A 21,183-nucleotide genomic window follows, 5' to 3' on the forward strand; every position below is an offset into this window, starting at 1 on the left:
ATTTTATATGTCATTTCTTTTTATAAATATATTGGTTATTCCCTCTTCTTATTGGAACACATGTTGACTTGTGGTGGTTGGTTATTCCCTCTTCTTATATAGTAATATATATGATATTTAATAAAACTATTTTTTACATTATATCTCGTATAAAACATAATGACATAGATTTAGCATAAAGAAATACTCCCTCCGTCCACTTTTAATTGTCATGGTTTATTTTTTTAGAGTCAAACTATAAGAACTTCGACTAATATTTTACGATGTATTTTTTTATCATATTGATTTGCAAGAAATTGCAATTTATAGTACTTTTCATATAGTTTTTGAATATCAATTTTTTTTGTTTAAAATATCGAATTAATGTAATCTAACTTAACTTTGAAAATTAGTAAATTTGACTTTCGAAAAGTGCAACATGACAATTAAAAGTGGACGGAAGGAATAAGTGTATTATTAAATAGGTATAATATATAAATGTGTCTAAAAACTTGGCCTGTTTATGTCTCTCAACTTTTGGTGTACACAAGTAGTGGATTCGAAGGCTAGCCATAAATTGCCAGAACTCATAATCTTCAAATATTGGATACGTGTTTGCTGTGAACTATTACGTCATTGATAAATAATGTTGACAGCAGAAATGATGGTAATCATCTTTAATGTTATTGAGAAAATTTGCAGATCTGTTCTCTTGTTTTTCTAGTATAATATGTAGTAATGATATCATTAACGATTGTGGCGGATAGATAGGGTCCCTCTACCCATAAGCAGAGGTCTCTCGAGAAAAAAAAAAAAAAGTTTTCCCGAAGTTTGAGGTTTCAACATGCTCAAAATTTCTATAACAATATAAATTGTTTTTCCAGTATCAACTATGAAGCTATGTGGCCAGCAGGCCCCCAGGGGCAAACCAATTCCCAAATCTTCACTGTTCCATCATCACTTGCCGACGCCAAAAGCCTTTTATCCTGCAAGGTTTTGACAGAAGAAAGTAAACATATTGCAGAATTTATTTGACCAAAAAAGAATCTTGTTTTTTATTTTGTTAGGGAAATAGAGGAGAAAATCAAAATACGCAAACACATAGGCCTCGAGCAATTTGTTGAAGGAAAAAAATACTTGAATAAAGGGTTGAATTAAGACAGATACCGATCAAACTAAAGGTAGTAAGCATAATAGAGTGAATTCACCCTTCTAGTCTTCGATATAAAACAACACGACTGAATATTTGAGAATAAATCAGAAACAAACATTTCTCCTCCTTGAAAAAACCATACAACAATTATTGCAATGTCTAACATATTTGTTGTCCAAACACCATTTGCCAGCTCTGACACATATATCCTATCACCTATGTTGCTCAAACTCTTCAAAATTTCACAAGGTGTGTGTCAGATTGTCCAAAAACTATACATTTCTAGAGGGTGCTACACAGGTGAGGCAATATTTTTGGATGGTCCAAGCAACATCGCTTATTACATATCTGTCAACAGAAATTGAGGTCAACAAATGTTCATTTCAAGGTCCAACGCTAAGAACCTTAAAGGTTGAACACATAAAACTTAAATCCTTAATTCGCCTCTGATCAGTAATGCTCTCAGAAGTTTACAGATGATCTCATCTTCTGCTCAAAGCTTAAAGCATCTTTGCAGCATACTAATTGCTGAGTTGAAGGCAATGACAGATGAACAAGTAAATGTAAAAATCCTATCACTGTGGTATTCCGGTGACTTACCCCAGAGTGCCATTTCACAGAATTTACGTTTGTTTCATGAGCCTTCTCCTTCTTCAGAAGTAGTTTAAATGTAAGCCCATCAACCTGTCATCAGACCAGTGTTATCGAAAGCAAAAAAACGCAAAAAAGCTCTAAGTTCCGTTACGTCTTTAAGCGAAAAGTGCAAACAAAGCATGGACTTCAATGAAAAAAGGCTCAAAGGGAGAAAAAAATATATATGTTTAGTCCAAGACTAACAATTATAAGCATGAATGTCAAATATATGAATAAAGAAATTGAAATAAAAATTACGATGAAGTGAAATATCAATTATTTAGTGGTGCCTCTTTAGAAGAGGCTTGTTGACCAGGAAAAGTATGTCTTAGAACCCTGATGACGAGACATTTAAGTTGAGAGAGATTTGGCGAGAAGAACAAAATCAGAATACAAGAACTGTCCTTACGCCAGGGGAGGATGCTGCTTTAAGTTACCGGGTTCATTTGAATCAAGTACTTCTGAAGTGGAGCATAAATTTATGTGTAAATGCCCATAAAAATTGCAATTACTAGTAGATATGAACCCATAAATTTAAAACATAATGGGTTCATTGCTGAGAACGTTAAAGGTTGAAACCATAGAGCTTAAATCGTAAATTGGTCTCTGTCCTAAGCAGTTAATTCTGATATTACTGTAATCTAATCTTCTCTTTCTTTTTTCTATTTTTTTTTTTAAAATAGTGAACACTGGGGCAAGTTTGTGTGTATCTCAACTAATCCACGGGCACAGCATGTCTAGCATGCAAGACAGGCAGCATTCTGCATGTCAAGGCTGGAGACGACGGGCCCACACCTAGTGGCATAGAAGAACACCCCAGCTTCCTCCAGATCCCTCAAGAAATTTGGGTTAATAGGAAGAGGGTTCTGGAGTACGGAGCTCAAAACTTGATTGAAAGATCCATATATTGAAGAAGCTATATAATCGATTACTAATAGTACTAGTTTTAAAGGCGTGTTGGAATTGATCCACTAGAGGATTAACATTATACACATCATAATAAGCACGAAGTACAAAACTGTATAAGGAATATAGAAGGTTTTCCAATACCTCATTGTCCGTATCCTCGATAAATACACGTATAGCGTCATCAGCTCCTGCACTCGCAAATATTTCTGGGTCCTTGTCTTCATAAGGTACAAAACGGAGTAATTCCCTAACATATTAGAATGTCCAGTGTAAGCCTGTAGGAATAGCTATAACATACCCGATAAAAAAAGATCAAACATGAAATCTAGACAGGCAAACTAGCTATGAAACTCTCGATTCATGGAAAATAGACCGTAAATCTTAAACTGCCTCTCCCCTCCATATACACAGTTTGTTGAAAAGGAAAAACTGTCCAAATAAAGGTAATATTAAGGAGTCCAAACAGAAGGAAAAAAAAGAAGAAGCATATATTAGCTTGAGCATGATAAGAAATAGATATAGAGTAGCTACCTCAACCAGTCAACTGTGAAAATTGTTGTGTCATGATATCCAGATAGAGTGCAAGCATCCGACCTAACAAGCACCAAAAGGAGATGGTAGCAAATCAGCAATTGGAAAACATAGTAATTACAACAACATATAGACTGTAGTCCCACAAAGTGGAGTCTCAGGAGGGTAGAGTGTATGCAAACCTTACCCCTACCTCAAAGATAGAGAGGTTGTTTCCAATTGACTCTCGACTCGGAAAACATAGTTATTGCTGAGTACTATTATACCAAACATAGTTTACTAAATGAATGAAGACCACTCTTTGCCTGAGGAATGACAAAATAAACAAAGCAATAAATGTGGCCTCTTAAGTGAACAAAAGTAATTGTCCATTTGAACGCATCAAGATGATGTTCAAAAGGACTTGCACCCTCCTTTCTTTTGGAAAAAATAAAAATATGTGCATTAAGATACAAAGGCTTCTTATTCCACAACAACGAAAGCACCTTTTCACTCTTTCATATACTAGGGATTTCGGGGCATCCCCGTTGTTGTCACGGAGCATGGGTTGGATGCGCGGGGATAACCCCAAAAAAAACCTTTGCTTGCTTGGAAGAATCTGGAGGCTTACATTGACCAAGGGAATAAACAGAGATGGTTTCTTAAAGCATTCTGCTCGGTAATACCAGTGGTTGCAAACATTTCAGTTTGCTAACTTAATAGAATAATTATGGAGAACAGAAAATTCCCCAGGTTTCAATTTGTGACTTGGATCAGGCCTTGTGCCCCGGGGTGGGGGTGGGATGGAAGAAATCGACCATTTTTCCTTGCGGCCCAGTTCCCATGTGCATGTGTGGCCAATCTACTTTTTTACTCTTTACTAGCCCACAAGAAAGATAATTGTTAATAAAGCAAAAAAAAATAGCTCTTCACAATCAATGAGGGACACTCTCCCATAGGATCACATAAATCAACTTTTAGGATTGCATTATGCTTAGGAAAATGAGGATAAGACCGGGCTTACCAAAGTTCTATAGAATGATCATCATCACAATTTTTCCATATCTTGATGGTAAGGTCATCACTGCAAGTCAATGTAAAATCTGTTTAGTAGTGACTACAGCAACTGTCCTATTTAAGATACACCCTAGACTTGAGAGTGTATATTTTAAAACGAATTCAGCAGAGAGAAAGCCATACCTGCAAGATACCATTCTTCTTCTTTCTTTACTGAAAGAGAGAGACAGCACAGCAGATGTATGTTCTCTGAAAGTTCAACCATGTAGTGGTATAAGCTCCCAAACAATCTTAAACGACGTTACTGATAGCCTTCTTGGCCAAGCTTTCAAAATCAACTTATTTTGAAAAGTGTTTCTTGAAAAATTACTTTCATAGAGTAGAAGTTTGCTTTTGCCTTTAATTATTTATTTTTTATAAAATACTTTTGTCCTACGTTGCTCGGACTCTCCAGAAAATTATAGACCACTTTTCACTATCAATAGGATGAATGAAACACTTCACACAAAAAGTTTTTTCCAAATGAATTCAGACAATCTCTAGAACTAAAATCCGACCTATGACTATTACATGAAGCTTACAAATAGACACACAATGGAAGGTTTTTCAGAATATAAGATACACTTATACACTACCTAGATATAACGAAATGAAAAATATACTGCAAAATAATAATTCTTACCTGTCAGACTCACCCAAAGTGTTTTTTTGAATTACTTTCAAAGAGTAGAAGTTTGGTTTTGCCCTTAATTATTTACTTTTTATAGAACACTTCTGTCATACGTTGCTCGGACTCTCCAGAAAATTATAGACCACTTTTCACTGTCAGTAGGATGAATGAAACACTTCACAAAAAAAATTTCCAAATGAATTCAGACAATCTCTAGAACTACAATCTGACCTATGACTATTATAAGAAGCCTCCAAATAGTCACACAATGGAAGATTTTTCAGTATATAAGATACACTTATACACTATCTAGACATAATAAAATGAAAAATATACCACCAAATAATAACTCTTACCTGTCAGACTCATCCAAAGTTTGAATACAACGCCAATCTAAAATGAAAAATATACCACCAAATAATAACTCTAACCTGTCAGACTCACCCAAAGTTTGAATACAACGCCAATCACCACTTTCATAATCTGCCTCTTTCCACACCTAAAATTTTCAAGCACCACTAGAGATTAGATATTATCACTGGTGAAGGATCAAATCCCACCCCCCTCAAAAGAAGAAGAAGAAGAAGAGGAGGAGAAACGAGTTGACTACCAATTCTATGCCTTACATGAAATGTGGGTATGAAAAGCATGCTAGAATCCTAAGCAAATAACACATGCACACATACAGAGAATGTGAAGTTGAACCTCTCAAATATATATACCTTAATGGTGTTATCACTACTACCGGAGAATAAAAATCTTTCATCCCAATGAACTATCTTAACATCTTCTGTGTGTCATTGTAACACTGAAGTACAATCAAACTCATTTCCAGGCAAAACTTCCCATATCCAAATTGACTTATCACCTCCACATGTCGCAAGAAATTGCCCGTCCCTATTCCAGGAAACACTTCTCACTTCATTCTCATGACCCTGGACATTATCCACGTAACGAAAATAAGAAAGTAGACAGGATTTCAGTAGATTTATAACTCATTAAAGAAAATGAAAAAAAAATCCTTAATATACAGGTCCATCCAAATCAATTATAAGCTAAATAAAAACAACTCCGTAGTAACAAGTTCCCCTATTCTTCTGAGTGCTGATAGATCTTTGAAGTTTATATGTAGCAATATTTACAGAGAGTTAATTTCTCTGATAGTCTCACAAAGTCATTGTACCTTTAAAGTGTAGATACGCTCATAGGCATGAACACCGACATTTTTCCAAATGGCAGTGGTGACATCAGAGCAAGCTGCTGCCAACAATTTGCTTCCCCGTGACCAGGCACACGATCTAACAGTACATGATGCCTCCAAAACAGCCTGCAAAATTTCCTTCTAAGAGTTATTACAGCACTTTTTTTATGTATAGGTTCAAATATTCATTGTAGCTATATTTTCTTGAGCATGGAAAGAGTGCTAGAGATGGAATAAAGAAATTACATAAAGGAAAAAAAATCTTCAACGGGGTTTACCAAATGCGTAGACAAGCTAAAAAGTGCGTATAAGTCAATTTGACTAGCTTATAAGCTGAATCATACACCCTCTAAGTTTACAAGTTTCTACTAGAAAATTGTTGAATGGAACTTGACCCTAACTCTACCCTAAAATCTAGCTCATGAGAGGAGGATTACTCAAGTCAATATAAGCAAATCACTCATCCATTTTCCAATCAATGTGGGACTTTAACCAACTTTAACACCCCTCTTCATACTCAGGTCCAACTGGAGCGTGTACTGGAAGCCCAAACAAGAATGAACCTAGCTCTAATATCATGTTAAATGGACCTTAGCCTGACTCAACCCCAAAAGTTAGCTCTTTGGACAATATTTTTTTACCACAAATGTTTATTAACAGTTTCAGCACTTCTATTTCAAACACGTAACTATTTATTTATAACATCAGATTCAGTACTTTAAAATGTTTTTAAACATTTAAAACCTTATCAGTTATTTACATCAGCTAATCCAAATGATAAAATTGAGAAAATGAAAAAAAAGAATCAAACCTTACACACGAAAAAGCCAGAGAAGTTCTCTTCCCAGATTTGTATGGTTTTATCATCACTCCAGGATGCAATTACTGCCGGAAAACCCCATACTCCGGTATCCACCTTCCAAGCTATCCCCAAGCTAAAAATCTTCAACGGGGTTTACCAAATGCGTAGACAAGCTAAAAAGTGCGTATAAGTCAATTTGACTAGCTTATAAGCTGAATCATACACCCTCTAAGTTTACAAGTTTCTACTAGAAAATTGTTGAATGGAACTTGACCCTAACTCTACCCTAAAATCTAGCTCATGAGAGGAGGATTACTCAAGTCAATATAAGCAAATCACTCATCCATTTTCCAATCAATGTGGGACTTTAACCAACTTTAACACCCCTCTTCATACTCAGGTCCAACTGGAGCGTGTACTGGAAGCCCAAACAAGAATGAACCTAGCTCTAATATCATGTTAAATGGACCTTAGCCTGACTCAACCCCAAAAGTTAGCTCTTTGGACAATATTTTTTTACCACAAATGTTTATTAACAGTTTCAGCACTTCTATTTCAAACACGTAACTATTTATTTATAACATCAGATTCAGTACTTTAAAATGTTTTTAAACATTTAAAACCTTATCAGTTATTTACATCAGCTAATCCAAATGATAAAATTGAGAAAATGAAAAAAAAGAATCAAACCTTACACACGAAAAAGCCAGAGAAGTTCTCTTCCCAGATTTGTATGGTTTTATCATCACTCCAGGATGCAATTACTGCCGGAAAACCCCATACTCCGGTATCCACCTTCCAAGCTATCCCCAAGCTAAAAATCTTCAACGGGGTTTACCAAATGCGTAGACAAGCTAAAAAGTGCGTATAAGTCAATTTGACTAGCTTATAAGCTGAATCATACACCCTCTAAGTTTACAAGTTTCTACTAGAAAATTGTTGAATGGAACTTGACCCTAACTCTACCCTAAAATCTAGCTCATGAGAGGAGGATTACTCAAGTCAATATAAGCAAATCACTCATCCATTTTCCAATCAATGTGGGACTTTAACCAACTTTAACACCCCTCTTCATACTCAGGTCCAACTGGAGCGTGTACTGGAAGCCCAAACAAGAATGAACCTAGCTCTAATATCATGTTAAATGGACCTTAGCCTGACTCAACCCCAAAAGTTAGCTCTTTGGACAATATTTTTTTACCACAAATGTTTATTAACAGTTTCAGCACTTCTATTTCAAACACGTAACTATTTATTTATAACATCAGATTCAGTACTTTAAAATGTTTTTAAACATTTAAAACCTTATCAGTTATTTACATCAGCTAATCCAAATGATAAAATTGAGAAAATGAAAAAAAAGAATCAAACCTTACACACGAAAAAGCCAGAGAAGTTCTCTTCCCAGATTCGTATGGTTTTATCATCACTCCAGGATGCGATTACTGCCGGAAAACCCCATACTCCGGTATCCTCCTTCCAAGCTATCCCCAAAACCTTACCGGTATGACTTTCGAGCTTTTGAATCTCTCTCAGTTCAAAATCGTCGTAGCTGAAATTCTTCATCGCGGCGGAATTGGGGCGGCGAACTGACTGTGCTACTCAATAAATTGGGCAATTTTGATCAGATTTTGGTGATGTTTGGTGGATTTGTACAGTGAGCTGAGAAAGGAGTACTTATTCGTTACTTAAGTGGGCCTATTTCCCAAGTTAGTTAGTTTATGAACCGACAGTTACGCCCCTATAGTTTTTTCTTTATTATGATAATATATAACATATTAAATTATATATTGTAATATTAAGATAACGTGTGTGTCTACTTGTTTACATTCGCTCAAATCTGACATCGTTGATAAGCACACTTTTATTTCACATTATATCTCGTATAATAATAATGACATAGATTCAGCATAAAAAAATACATGTGTTATTTTAATAGGCATAATAATACATAAACGTGTCATGCGTCATCCAACTTTGGACATACATAAATAGACACTTAAATTTATATAAAGTTAAACAAGTATACATATACAAATCAAAATTTCCTACATGGCAATTCGCGTGAAATTCACATAAAACATCACATATGACATATGTGTCTATTTATGCACAATCAAAATTTAAAAACAAATACGTTTGTTAATGCCAAGCTAAACAACAAATTTATATATGATTATATTATGCCTATTTAATATTGTCAAACAAACTTCCATAAAGTCATATGAGTGATTTAATACTAGAATAAGAAATTAAAAAAAAAAACTAGAACTATTTTTCTAATCCCCGCCAAACTAGTATACAAAATTAAAATTAATTTTCTACCTCTAAGGTGCAAATAGATGCTACTAAAATTGATTATTATTATTTTGTACTTTTGCCACTTGTATTTCTTCCTTCATCTTTAGAATTTCTACTTTTTGGTGCAATTCATTTTGTATTTTATTTTTGAAGGTGAATTTGACGTAACTGCTAAAGTTGTTGACGCATAAAGTTAGATCAAAACTCACAGGCCAAGCTTAGTGAACCGGGGCTGCCCTCTTATTTTGTACTGTATATAATTTTAATTAAGCTCCAAATGCCATCTGCACACCAACTGTTTGTTATAATGCCTAGATGACGAATTTCAAAATAAAATTTTGAGAGAACTTTCAGTATTTCACATCTGTAGCTTCTCAGAATGTTTCATAGGCGAGTTACGTCAGTCTTAAATCTTCGTGGGAATGCGATATTATCCACTGTGAAGGAGCTGGGCAATGTTGGTCCATTGTATTCAACTGTATCAGCCATGGAAGCTCTACCAAGAAAGCTGAAAAAGGCTGGAAAAAAACCATGGGTGACGAGTGTTAATGAGCTTAAGCGGAGAGCAAGATATGACAAGCAAGAGAGAAGGGTGGTACGTGAAGTTGCACTGCGGCCACCGGAAAATGGGCTATTAGTTGAAAAGCTAATCCCTGTTGCTCATCATGTGTTAGCTTCAAGAGCTCAGTTGTTAGCTTGTGTTTCGAGGATTTCGGAGGAAATTCCTATTTATTTTTGCAGGTAAGATTCATTTTGCATCCAAAAGTTGCTCGGACTCTTCAAAATTGTTGTCGTATCGGTGTTGGAACTTTTAAATAGACACTACTTTTTGGAGGATCCAACACACACCCGTTAACAATTTTGAAGAGTTGAGCAACATAGCAATCTTGCATTTAAGCAAACTTTGTTGCAACTAATCAATCATATGTAAAAGAGTAAATGGTCAAAAACACACCTAAATTATCACTTTTTTGCTAGTTTCACACTCCAATTATAATTTTCTTACCATGTTCCCTTTCCTATTTGAACTATCACAATATGTATATTAAAACACACCTTGAAGTTGGCTTGGCCAACTATCAGTTGTTCCCTTTTCCTATTTGAACTTTCATCATATACTCAACTAGGTGTGTTTCAACATATAGATTGTCATAGTTCAGGTAGGAAAGGGGAGTATCTAATAGTTGGGATGTGAAACTATCGGGAAAATGATAGTTCAGTGTATTTTGACCATTACTCTGTATAATGGAACTAGGTTTTAGTAGAACAGAAGCATGGAGAAAATATGGCGAATTTTTGCTGCTAAGGTTATGTGGCGGAGCATAACTTTTGTGGAGTAATGCCGGTTTGAAGTCCCAATAAAGGAGTAGGGCAGTGGTAATTGAGGATTAGCTTAATAATAGTCGAATATGATATTCATTTTACTTATTCTTATGCAGACTTAGCTAAGATCATAACACGATAGAAGTAATGATCCTTGTAGGTGGTATCAACTAATTCAGATTAAACTTGTTATCAAGGTAAGAAATTAGTGCAAGATTAAGAACCCAATTTTGCTATAGAAGGCAAATTATTTAGTAGGGAGTAGAACAATAGTTTGTTGAAGCTGGAAAAAAAAATATGTGAAGTTGAAGTTAGAATATTTGTGTTTTTACATGAATTTAACTTGGAAAAATTGTTGAAGTATAGTGAGTAAAATCGATTAATTGTTATACTTCTATAGTTCTATAACAAGTTTTCAACTTCAAATTCTCTATTTCAAGTTGAAGTTTGAAATAATGAATCAAATTGTAAGTAAACATTGATTTGCAAATAATATATCAAGTTAAGTTGGAATAATGAAATAATTAGTGGGGACAAATGTAAGTATTGGAATGAATTAGACTTGACTAGAACACAACAGATGAAGATTCATATAGCTGACTCCTGCTGATTAGGAGTCCAGGCCTTGTTAATTGATGGAAGATTGACTATATAGCAACTCATTATGAAATTCAACTGTTAAAATTGTCGAGCAAGCAGGTCTATGTTGTGATCTCTGCTCTTTTGTGCAGCTTATGTACCGAAGTTCATGTTGGTCATCCACCACATAAGATTAGAACTTGCAATGTTAGCGGCAGTCAGAAGAACAAAGAGCATACATGGCAAAGAGGGGGCGTAGATCATGTATTACCTGTTGTACAATCTTTTCATCTCTATGACAGGTTAGGAAGAGCTGTTTCACATAATGAGCGACTTGAAGTTGATCGAATCCCAGCCCTTGTAGAATTATGCATTCAGGCTGGTGTGGACTTACCTGAGTACCCAACCCGAAGAAGGAAGTTCCCCATTTACCGGGTTGCTGGAAAACTCATAGATTTTGAGAAGAGGTTTCCCAAGGATGATTTGTTCGGGAAGGACATAGAAACTTTTAGGTCTAAGGAAACTATTAAGAAGCCCATCGGAGATGGAAATTCTTTGAATTTACCCTATGATGACATAAAAGGTTTGTCTTTATGTTACTACAATGTTTTCACTTATAATTGTTAGTCATTTTTCAATGTGCATTTTCCTATTCAAATACATTCCTCTCCAGAGCTTCAAGCTATGTTGCTTGGAGTTTCCAAAATTGTTGCCGCACTTGTGTCGGGCTCTCCAAAATGCACTACTTTTAGAGTATGCAACACGACCTATCGACATTTTTGAAGAGTCTAAGCATCATGACTTAAAAGTATGTAAAAAAGAATTATTTCTTATGGTACGACAAACCTTCTTGTTTGATTTTCCACTACTTACTTATCACTTCTCCAGGATTCGCCATGCGAGGAATGGAAGCTTGGGAGATTATGCGTACTGGAGCTATACAGCTCATGAAAACGTATGGCGCTCAAACATGTGGATATTGTCCTGAGTTGCAAGTCGGGCCAAAGGGTCATAGGGTTAGGCAATGTCAAGCCTTCAAGCACCAGATGAGGGATGGACAGCATGCTTGGCAAGAGGCAACAATAGATGATCTTCTCTCCACTGTATATGTTTGGCATGTCCAAAACCCGCATGCTGGTGACGTTTTGGTAGATTCTATGAAGAGGTATTACGGAAAGTTACCTGCAGTCGTTGAACTGTTTAGTCAAGTTGGAGCACAGGTCGGAGATGATTACTATCACATGATGAGAGATGATGTTGTAGTTCCTGGACTAGATGAAGAAAAGTTAGTTGTATAAAGCTCTGAAATGCTGCCAACATATTGGCAGAGTAGAATCAACATTAGACCGGGGACGTTGTCTCCTTGGTTTGATTTCTGCTAGTGAGGACAACCCAAGACTATATCGTTGCCAGAGGTCGTTTGTTGTTAGGGTAATCTACGCAGATTCTGGCAGTTGAAACCTCAACTTCATGTTGAGATATAACCAACTTTTCTTGCCTTTAAAATTAGGACAATGTATATAAGGTACTATTATTAGGAAAAGTAAACAATAGTTTCACATCAACCTTTAAGATGTTTTGAATGCATGTCATTTTGTGTCTATATAAGCATGCCATTAAGGATAAAATGTGAATTTTAATGTTGATGTCTTTTATATAACGGACTATGAGGAAATAGTGCCACAGAACTCACTTTGTGCATAACCGAAGTGTGCCGCTTTCATTCAATAAGCACAACAAAATCCAAGTAAATAGATGCTCATATTTTTCTGGAGAAGAGGTTCACAAACCATTGCTTCTAACATTCATTATTTACAGAGATGTCACACTTTAAGGTATGTATATATATGCCTTACAGGGTGATCTTCTGCAACTAAACTCAGATGAAGAAACATCATATTTTTACCAATCAACCAGCCACGAAAAATGTCAAACGATTACAACATTGTAAATAAGGCAGAAACTTCAAAGAGCTGTTTTAAAATCCAAAATAGGTATAAAAATTAGATCTTTGAGGCAAAGCTGATGCCCTCCTGTGCCAATTGATCCAAGGTAGCAGGGGGTTGGACTTTTGCGACTTTAGCAATTGCCTTGTTCTCTTCAGGTGACCCACTCTCGAGGAATGCACCAACGATCTTTCCATCTTTGATCCAGTATTGTCCAAACTTGTGAGTTGCAGAGTTGGGATCAGCGTCCCCAAAGAGCACTGTTTCACCCACATTATCACCGTAGAATTGCCAAGACAAATCGAATGCACGGGAATAGAAGTATGGAAGGTAGTCATATTCATCGACAGACTTCCCTTGCTCACTGGCAAATATTGCCTGCACCAGCAACAATGTAACATTAACATTTTTACTTCATAAGAAGATGTGGAGTTTGAGAATTTGTAACTACATTTGACCGAGTTGATTGACAGAGTAGAAAGACACTAGCAAACTGCAGAAAGCTGTTCTAAGAAGTCACACAGTGGAAGCAAAAGATAACCTGTGTGAGTGTAACTTAACGTTGTATTGTTACAAATTTGTACTCATACCAGGCTATAAACAATCAGTAGGCATGTAGAGTGGAGATAGTTTTCAGTATTTAAACACCCTAATCTGCATGTGTAGTGTGCTTCAAATATCCAGTTTATATCACGACTCATGAGAGCAATCATAGTTGACCAGTAAAGAATTAACATATTCTAAGCAGGATGACGATATAAAACTTTCATATCAACTCTGGATAGCATCAGGGAGCTGTCACATACCTTGACAGCCTGCTCAGCAGATTTGCGAGAATGATCAACATGTTCAACTCTTCTAATCTCATTGTACATTTTCAAAGGAAAAGTGGCAACATCACCCACAGCATATACATCAGGTACGCTTGTTTTGAAGAATGCATCTGTCTGCAAATAAAAGCCTTGGTGTAAGTACAGGAATAAAGTAATTTTGAATGGAACATGACATAATCCATTGTAATTCTGATACATACGAGAAACAGACAGCTTATAGCTTGACAAGAACACACAGTTTTAGTTCAACAAGGAAACTATGATGTTTCCTTAACAACAAGTTCAAGGATTTCCACTATTTGATACAATTTCTCATGTGCGATTAGTTCATTTCTTTGTATTGACTTAAGTAGCACAAGAATTGCTGGAATCCATTGATCTGTTCCTTCAACAAATCATCCCAGTTGCTCTCATCTATTTTTGAAGTTTATACTGAACTATTTAATTTATTTTGGTACATTATACTAGAAATTCAAAGGTTTAACCATGAAAATGTCAAAATTATCAAAAAGCACACAAGCCAGAACATATTAGAAGGATGAGTACTGAACAGTGAGCACACACCTTAATTCCACCCTTCTCCTCTTCAACTTGCCCTTTGAATAGAGTCGTGAGTGGTTTTGCTCCAACTCCTACGACTACTATGTCAGCTTCCAAAACTCTGCCATCTTTAAGTTTGACTTCCTTCACCTGCAAATTGGAAAAAAGAATGCAGTAAGGTAATGCTCTAAAGCTCAACCAGATTTCTCAAAATGGTGCAGTCTTGAGAAAAACCTCTCCATTTGGATGGGTATCAAACCCAACAGCCACTGTACCCTTGATAATATTGACTCCCTTGTTTTGATAATAACCTTCATAGAATGCAGCTATGCCCTCTGTGAAAAGCCGAGGCACTGGAAAAGCATAAGGATTACAGTAAGATAACAATACAATTAAGCAGGACAATATATTCTCCATAACTGACTACCATGAAACAGTTTTAACGTTTCATGCTATGCATGCAGTGTGCAAACTATAAGCAATTTACTTACTGCACCATGGTTCTGGGTAAACCATATTGACTTCAATGTTGTTCAGTCTCAGTACAGCACTAAGCTCGAGACCGATGTACCCTCCCCCAACAATAACAGCTTTACCATTTTTCTTAGCTTTTAATGCTTCCACAAGTTGATCAGCATCATCAATTTCTCTCAAGTAAAAGATGTTCTTGGAATCAGCACCTTGTACACCAAAATCTGACAACTTCAAAACCTGAACAGACACAAACAATAAATTAATCTACTGACCAAAGAAAAATTTTAAATTAAACAACACAACCACATTTCCAAGAGACTCACGGTGGATCCTGTTGCAATAACAAGTGTTTGATATTTAAAAGATTCCCCAGCTGCACTAACAAGAGTCTTTGAAGCAAGATCTGCTTTCACTATTTCAGTACTCAGGATCAACGAGATACCTGCAAGATGAGACCATGTGATTCATAAAAGATGTGACTTCAACCATATATACCACCATATGTAAAGTTAACATAAGTCATGCATGGCCATATGTCTGCAAATAATTGTTTAAACACAAAGACTATTACCTTTCTCTGCATACCACTCAGGAAGCTGTCTCTCTCCTCCACTTCCAACACACACATGAAACCCTGGGAGTCTAGCAGCTCCTGGTAGATAAATGGATATGTGTTAGGGAAAAGATTTTATGATACCAGGTCAATTTCAAATGTTTAAAAAGTACAGCAGCTTTTTGACTTAGCAATTTGTGCCAAAACCCCATGAGATGACATTCTGTATAATAAATCATGCTCAAATTGTTTTTCTATTTTTCATTTTTTTTTCTTTGCTAGAGGAGAAGCAATGACCATTCTACAAGAAAAGTTGAGATACATTTTCAAATGTGTGCAAGGACTTTAACTACAAAGAAAGATGATATGCATTTTCTATAATACGACTTGTATTCAAGTCCACATCCACACTACCACTTACGGAAGTCAAAATTAACTATCCAAGGAAAAAAGAAGACTTGCCTTCAGGAAAAAGGTATGCCTTGCTAAGTGCAGGACGTTCATAAGGAGCCACCTGAGGTAGAAAAAAACATTTTTAGCAATCAGATCAAATCTAACATTATTTTCCTGAAAGAAGGAAAGATTGTTAGATGTAAAATTTAGGCAGGCTGGGCAGGAAAGAATGGACATAAGAGTAGATAAGTTGCAAAAAAAAAAAATCAACCAAAGAGAGAGAAAGATAGGCATAGCCTAACACACTAGGGACAACAGAGGTGTGATCAGAACTCGTTTTGCGAAGAAGATTAGTACAAATTTACAAGCAAATGGTAGAGTACCAAGACACTTTTCCTATCCAAATAGACAAGAATATATCAAAGGGAATTTAACAATCTTGTATATTAGCTAAGGAATCGTGAATGAATACTTTCTGGGAATTTACAAGTATAAGCTGATGAAAAATTAGCTTATAACATCAACAACAGAACTTAGAGATTCTTATATAAATCCAGAGAGTCAGAGACCAACGATACGATATTTACAGAAAACAAAACAAATGCTCCCTTCTCCAAAATGAAGTCCACACAAGCAGCAATGCAACTATGATTTAAAATTAAATTAGTGAAGGCAAGAAAGCAGTACAAAATACTTACTGCCTCTTTGGAAATAATAGCCAGTTCCCCAGGATTAACTCCCTGTTTTGCAAATTCTCTAGCAGCATACCCCTGCAAATGCAACCAAACTTGTTAAATTCATTTACAACCACGAATTCAAAAAATTTGAATGCATAAACAACAAGATTTTTTCCTACAAGATTTCAGAAACAAAACTATAATCCTTTATTTCAGCTAGTTCCTAATAAACTTTTTTCCACATCCTAGGGGAAAAGGTAACTGTAGCCCTCTTTGTCAATACCAGGAAAAAAAGAAACGTACAGTTACAGTAAATGCAAAAAAGGAATCTTTTATACAAAACAAAGAAATAATTTGTGGGCAGAAGTAGCAATACATATTATCTCTAATAGAATCCTAATCATTAGTTATCCCAAATAAGAGGAATGACAAATAGGAAACTTATATGCCAATTACAATATTCTAATGAAAGATTAGAGTTCAGTACCCAACCATTCGAAGATATCTACAATTTCTAAGCCAAAGGACAAAATAGAGGAGACTGAGATACTTTAACTCATCAAATCACATTTAGTTTTGTATCAACTGGTTATAACCATCCAAAGTAAATAGAAATAAGTATGCCATGATCTCTTGCTTCCAATATCTCAACAAGACAAGTAGGTTCTACATTTTCAAATCACTTCATACTCAAACCATCCAAACTCCATTGCAAAGTCACTCATTTCAACAATAAAGCCAAAACAATGAAGATATAAGCTTACCTACAACAACACTCTAGCTATCACTCTCCAAAATCTAAAAATTGACATGAAAAATAAAGTAACACAAACACACACACAAGGATGCATACAAGCATGAGTATCCGTCTCTATATTTATAATCACTTCGTATTGAAAGCATCTATGATCTAACTCCATTCCTAAGCAAATCAACCATTCCACAGCAGATTGAAACACTGAATGGAGATAATTCTCGCTTTCAACAAACTTCATAATCTAACAGTTGACTATCAAAATATTAAGTAAAACTAAAAATACATGAATTTATGTTTGTGCAGAACCGTGCACCACACGATTTCTCAGTTATCAGAAAACAATAAAACTACTCCTATATCTTATATTTATCAGTGTATATGTGTACAGATGCAGAAACCGAAACGTCATTTCACTATGCTAACTTTCAGATCTATTGTGCACTATATACCACATCAAATAATTCTCACCGGAAAAATCATCAAAAAAAAAACTAGCATACGAATTCCGCAATTTCGAACTCAAATCAAACATGTCAGCTCAAAAATTAAAGTCTATTGATAAAAAAAAACTCAAAAATTAAAGCTAAATTTGATGATCGATACTCACAGCAGAAACACCGCCACCGACGATCACATATTTGAATGATTTCTCCGCCATTGATGAACTTTCACAGGGGAATATAGTTAGAGCTTTTTGTGAAGATGAAAAAAAAAGTTTTGTAAAGAGAAATGATGAATGTGGACTGATATTTATAATGGATACAATTTTTGATTGGCTAAAATGGGAAGGAAAAAAAAAAGATAATAAGACGAGGAAGGTCGTCAATAACGAACGTACACGTGGCACGTTATATGCCGATTGATTTGCTGACTGTACAGTTGCCACGACAGTTGGAGAGAAGATCAAGTCAAATTGGAAATGTGATTTATTACATAACAATAATAATAGTATCATTTTATTTTATAATATACAATTAAAGAATTTTTTCTTAATATAAATTAATACAAGATATTAATGGCAATAAAATGAATATTTTTTCGAATAAAATGTTATAATCTTTAATGAATTAACAATTAACTTTGGTTCTTATCTACCTTTAATGCTCAAATTTTTTATCATGAGAATAGCATGATTAATGTCTATTCAAAAAGTGTTTTTATATAATAGTAATATAATCGTGTAATCACATAAATAAAATGTACATAAATCTTATTTATGAGATAGAAAAATTATTTTTTGTAGATTATTAGTATTTTTCTGAAAATTAATAAAGTAAACAAGTGGGAATTATTTATTTATTTTTGACCTTGAAGTGGGAATTTAATTTATGAGAAGTGCTCTTTTTTTTCTTTTTTTTTAAAGTTAATTGCTCTGTGGGTGTATTTTCAATTCAATGAGGTTTGACACTTGTCTTTTACTTCTTTTTTTTTTTTTAGAAAAGTCATAATCATTGACGTCATTGCTGAGACAAAACAATTGTACTATAAAGGAATAGCCAAGTGTGAAAAGTATTTTTTTTCCTTTTAATTTTGGGAGAGAAAGTGTGAAAGGTATCTTGGTCAAATATAACCAATTAAATATTAAAACTAAATTAATAAATTGAACTATTTTTCATTTAAGAAACTTCGAATCCACTATTGCAAAAATAAAAAATCAACTTTTGAAGAGTTTTTGCCAAAATCATCCTTTTATATTGCAAAATTAAACTACATCCTTAAAGTATCATTCTTAGCAAATAACATCTTTCAAGTATTTAAAAGTGAACATCTTGCATTTTTCTACTTGAATTTATCATAAAACTAATAGATTCCACAAAAATTAAATCATTCCTTCGTAATTATTATTCTTAGATACGCCAAAAATACTATCATGAACTTTTTCGGTAATTGAGTTTAGCATTATGCAAAATCTTTTAATTTGACAGTTTCTTTTCCATTTATTTTTCATATAATTTGATATTAAAAATATTATTAGTTGAAATATGTTTATTCTGAATTGAATATGCTAGAAGTGTCGTTTGTTGGAGACTTCCGCTTCTGATAATGTAGAATGAAACTCAAATGCGAGAAATAATCGATATTTTGATCACTTCAATATCAGATTGGCCCAAAAATTTATTGATCTATATACAGTTTAACTATGAAAAAGATAAAGATAATTAAGCTCCATCTTCTTTCCGTTACTAAATGGAAAAAAGAGCAAATCATGTATCCTCACACCTTCCAAACATTTTTTGTTTCAATAAGCAATAGTGTCTAAGATTTTTAATATTTTTTTCAGGAACTTGCAGGTAATGAAATTATGCAGGAAAACTTTTGTTGATAATCACGTGAACTGCTCAGTAGGATGGCTTAGTTTTTTACGATATCTAACAGAAGGATGAAAATTGTTCACTTTTAAATACTTGAAGGATGTTTTATTTTTTGTTTCAATAAGCAATAGTGTCTAAGATTTTTAATATTTTTTTCAGGAACTTTTTATAGCAGGTAATGAAATTATGCTGGTAAATTTTTGTTGATAGTCACGTGAACTTCTCATGTTTTTGTAGGATCCCTTAGTTTTTTTACAATATCTAACAAAAGGATGAAAATTATTCACTTTTAAATACTTGAATGATGTTTTCTGCTAATAGTGATACTTTAAGGATGTAGTTTAAGGATGTTTTTGGCCAAAAACTCACTTTTGAACATTGAGAAAGACATTTATTTATTTTTGGTAATGTTGGATGTCAAATCAGAGATTGAGAAAATTGACAAGTAATGATTTTAGTCGCGTTGAGGTCCTAGATGGCTAAGAAGTTTGAATCATTTTGTTGAATGAACTAGAAGTGTATCAACGTAACGATTGAATATGTGTGTGGATTCACCCTTACTCCAGGATCTAAGAGTGAATTGGATTCAATCCCATTAAACATAGACCAGAAGTAGTCACTCATTCGATGTAATTTTTTTAATAAGTTTTATATGATGTATTTTTAAATTAATCGATGCAAGTATCAAAATAATGGAATAACAGAATTAAAAAATAAAGGGTAAAGTATGATGAAGTGTGAAAGGTATAAATGATAAGGTAACCAACTACCAAATCCTTCATAAATGTATGACCATTGACACAAGAACTAGAAAAGTCAAAACAAAAGTTTGACCTGGAATTTTTCAGAAGAATATGAATATTTTTATTACTATGATATAAGCATAAATAATAAATATAATCTTATTCAAGTGATTTGCTAATTTTGCAGCAGTTTTCATGTTGTACTAATTATAGACAGGTTAAATTATGGATGGAATTAATTAAAAAAAAATGATTTTAACCTTGAATTTTTTAAAGAATTTTGTGGGAAGAGGCATCTTTGTAATTATTGTGTTTTGCTTTGCAATTGAATAATTATGGGATTATTATTTCACCCTCATTGCATAGAATAAATATTACTATAATATAGTATAAATTAATCCTTGAATTGCTAATTTTGGATAATGAAATTCAATCAAACCTGAAATAGAATAAATTTATATCTAATTTCGGGCTTATTATCATTTATTTTACCAACCAAATGATCCCGATAAGTATAAGCTTACTCACACTTGATATTTGTATTAATATGGAAAAAACTTTTTTTAAATATGTGTTTACACTAAATCAAGGGCGGCTCTAGAGACAAATAAAAAAGGCAAGTGTCTTAGGCCCCTAAATTTGAGACGCCTCATTTTTATTTATTTTTTAGCATAATAAGGTTATAAGTTTTTTTTTAAAAAGAGACAAAAAAAAAAATTAAAAAAAAAAAAACTTATACTTACATAATCAAGTTTTTGTGAGGTTCACACTTCAATTACCCCTCGTTCCCTTTTATAAAAATCTTTTTCTTGAAAAAAAAATGAAGGCCTCATTAAAATTCAACTTTAGACCACCAATGTATTAAGCCGCCCTACACC

General features: G+C 34.2%; 3 protein-coding genes across 4 annotated transcripts; 1 reads left to right on the top strand and 2 right to left on the bottom strand.

The window, feature by feature from the left end:
• Positions 1-809: 809 nt before the first annotated feature.
• On the bottom strand, positions 810-8,505 carry LOC102585671 (protein CIA1-like). 2 transcript variants are annotated; one of them, XM_015306014.1, is made up of 10 exons: positions 6,884-6,955; positions 6,055-6,198; positions 5,594-5,806; positions 5,303-5,370; positions 4,385-4,450; positions 4,209-4,268; positions 3,206-3,268; positions 2,816-2,921; positions 1,733-1,816; positions 810-965 (listed from the first exon to the last, which is right to left on the bottom strand). In XM_015306014.1, the coding sequence occupies exons 5-10, from the start codon at positions 4,396-4,398 to the stop codon at positions 870-872; spliced, it is 423 nt and encodes a 140-aa protein (XP_015161500.1). In that variant the 5' UTR covers positions 4,399-4,450; positions 5,303-5,370; positions 5,594-5,806; positions 6,055-6,198; positions 6,884-6,955; the 3' UTR covers positions 810-869. The 2 variants fall into 2 exon arrangements, 1 of the variants encoding a protein (XP_015161500.1); XR_001472686.1 differs by lacking the exons at positions 810-965; positions 1,733-1,816; positions 2,816-2,921; ... (2 more) ...; positions 4,385-4,450; positions 6,884-6,955 and adding an exon at positions 8,246-8,505.
• A 633-nt stretch (positions 8,506-9,138) lies between these two features.
• LOC102585880 (APO protein 3, mitochondrial) lies at positions 9,139-13,011 on the top strand. The gene is made up of 3 exons (XM_006341081.2): positions 9,139-9,916; positions 11,230-11,660; positions 11,966-13,011. The coding sequence occupies exons 1-3, from the start codon at positions 9,555-9,557 to the stop codon at positions 12,373-12,375; spliced, it is 1,203 nt and encodes a 400-aa protein (XP_006341143.1). The 5' UTR covers positions 9,139-9,554; the 3' UTR covers positions 12,376-13,011.
• On the bottom strand, positions 12,859-17,982 carry LOC102586212 (monodehydroascorbate reductase). Its single transcript, XM_006341082.2, has 10 exons — positions 17,858-17,982; positions 16,515-16,586; positions 15,886-15,937; positions 15,442-15,522; positions 15,194-15,312; positions 14,888-15,107; positions 14,631-14,749; positions 14,421-14,546; positions 13,830-13,970; positions 12,859-13,401 (listed from the first exon to the last, which is right to left on the bottom strand). Exons 1-10 carry the CDS (start codon positions 17,906-17,908, stop codon positions 13,081-13,083), a joined length of 1,302 nt encoding a protein of 433 aa, XP_006341144.1. The 5' UTR covers positions 17,909-17,982; the 3' UTR covers positions 12,859-13,080.
• Positions 17,983-21,183: the final 3,201 nt, after the last annotated feature.

This window comes from Solanum tuberosum, unplaced genomic scaffold (assembly GCF_000226075.1).
Source record: "Solanum tuberosum cultivar DM 1-3 516 R44 unplaced genomic scaffold, SolTub_3.0 scf00021, whole genome shotgun sequence".
NCBI lineage: Eukaryota > Viridiplantae > Streptophyta > Magnoliopsida > Solanales > Solanaceae > Solanum > Solanum tuberosum.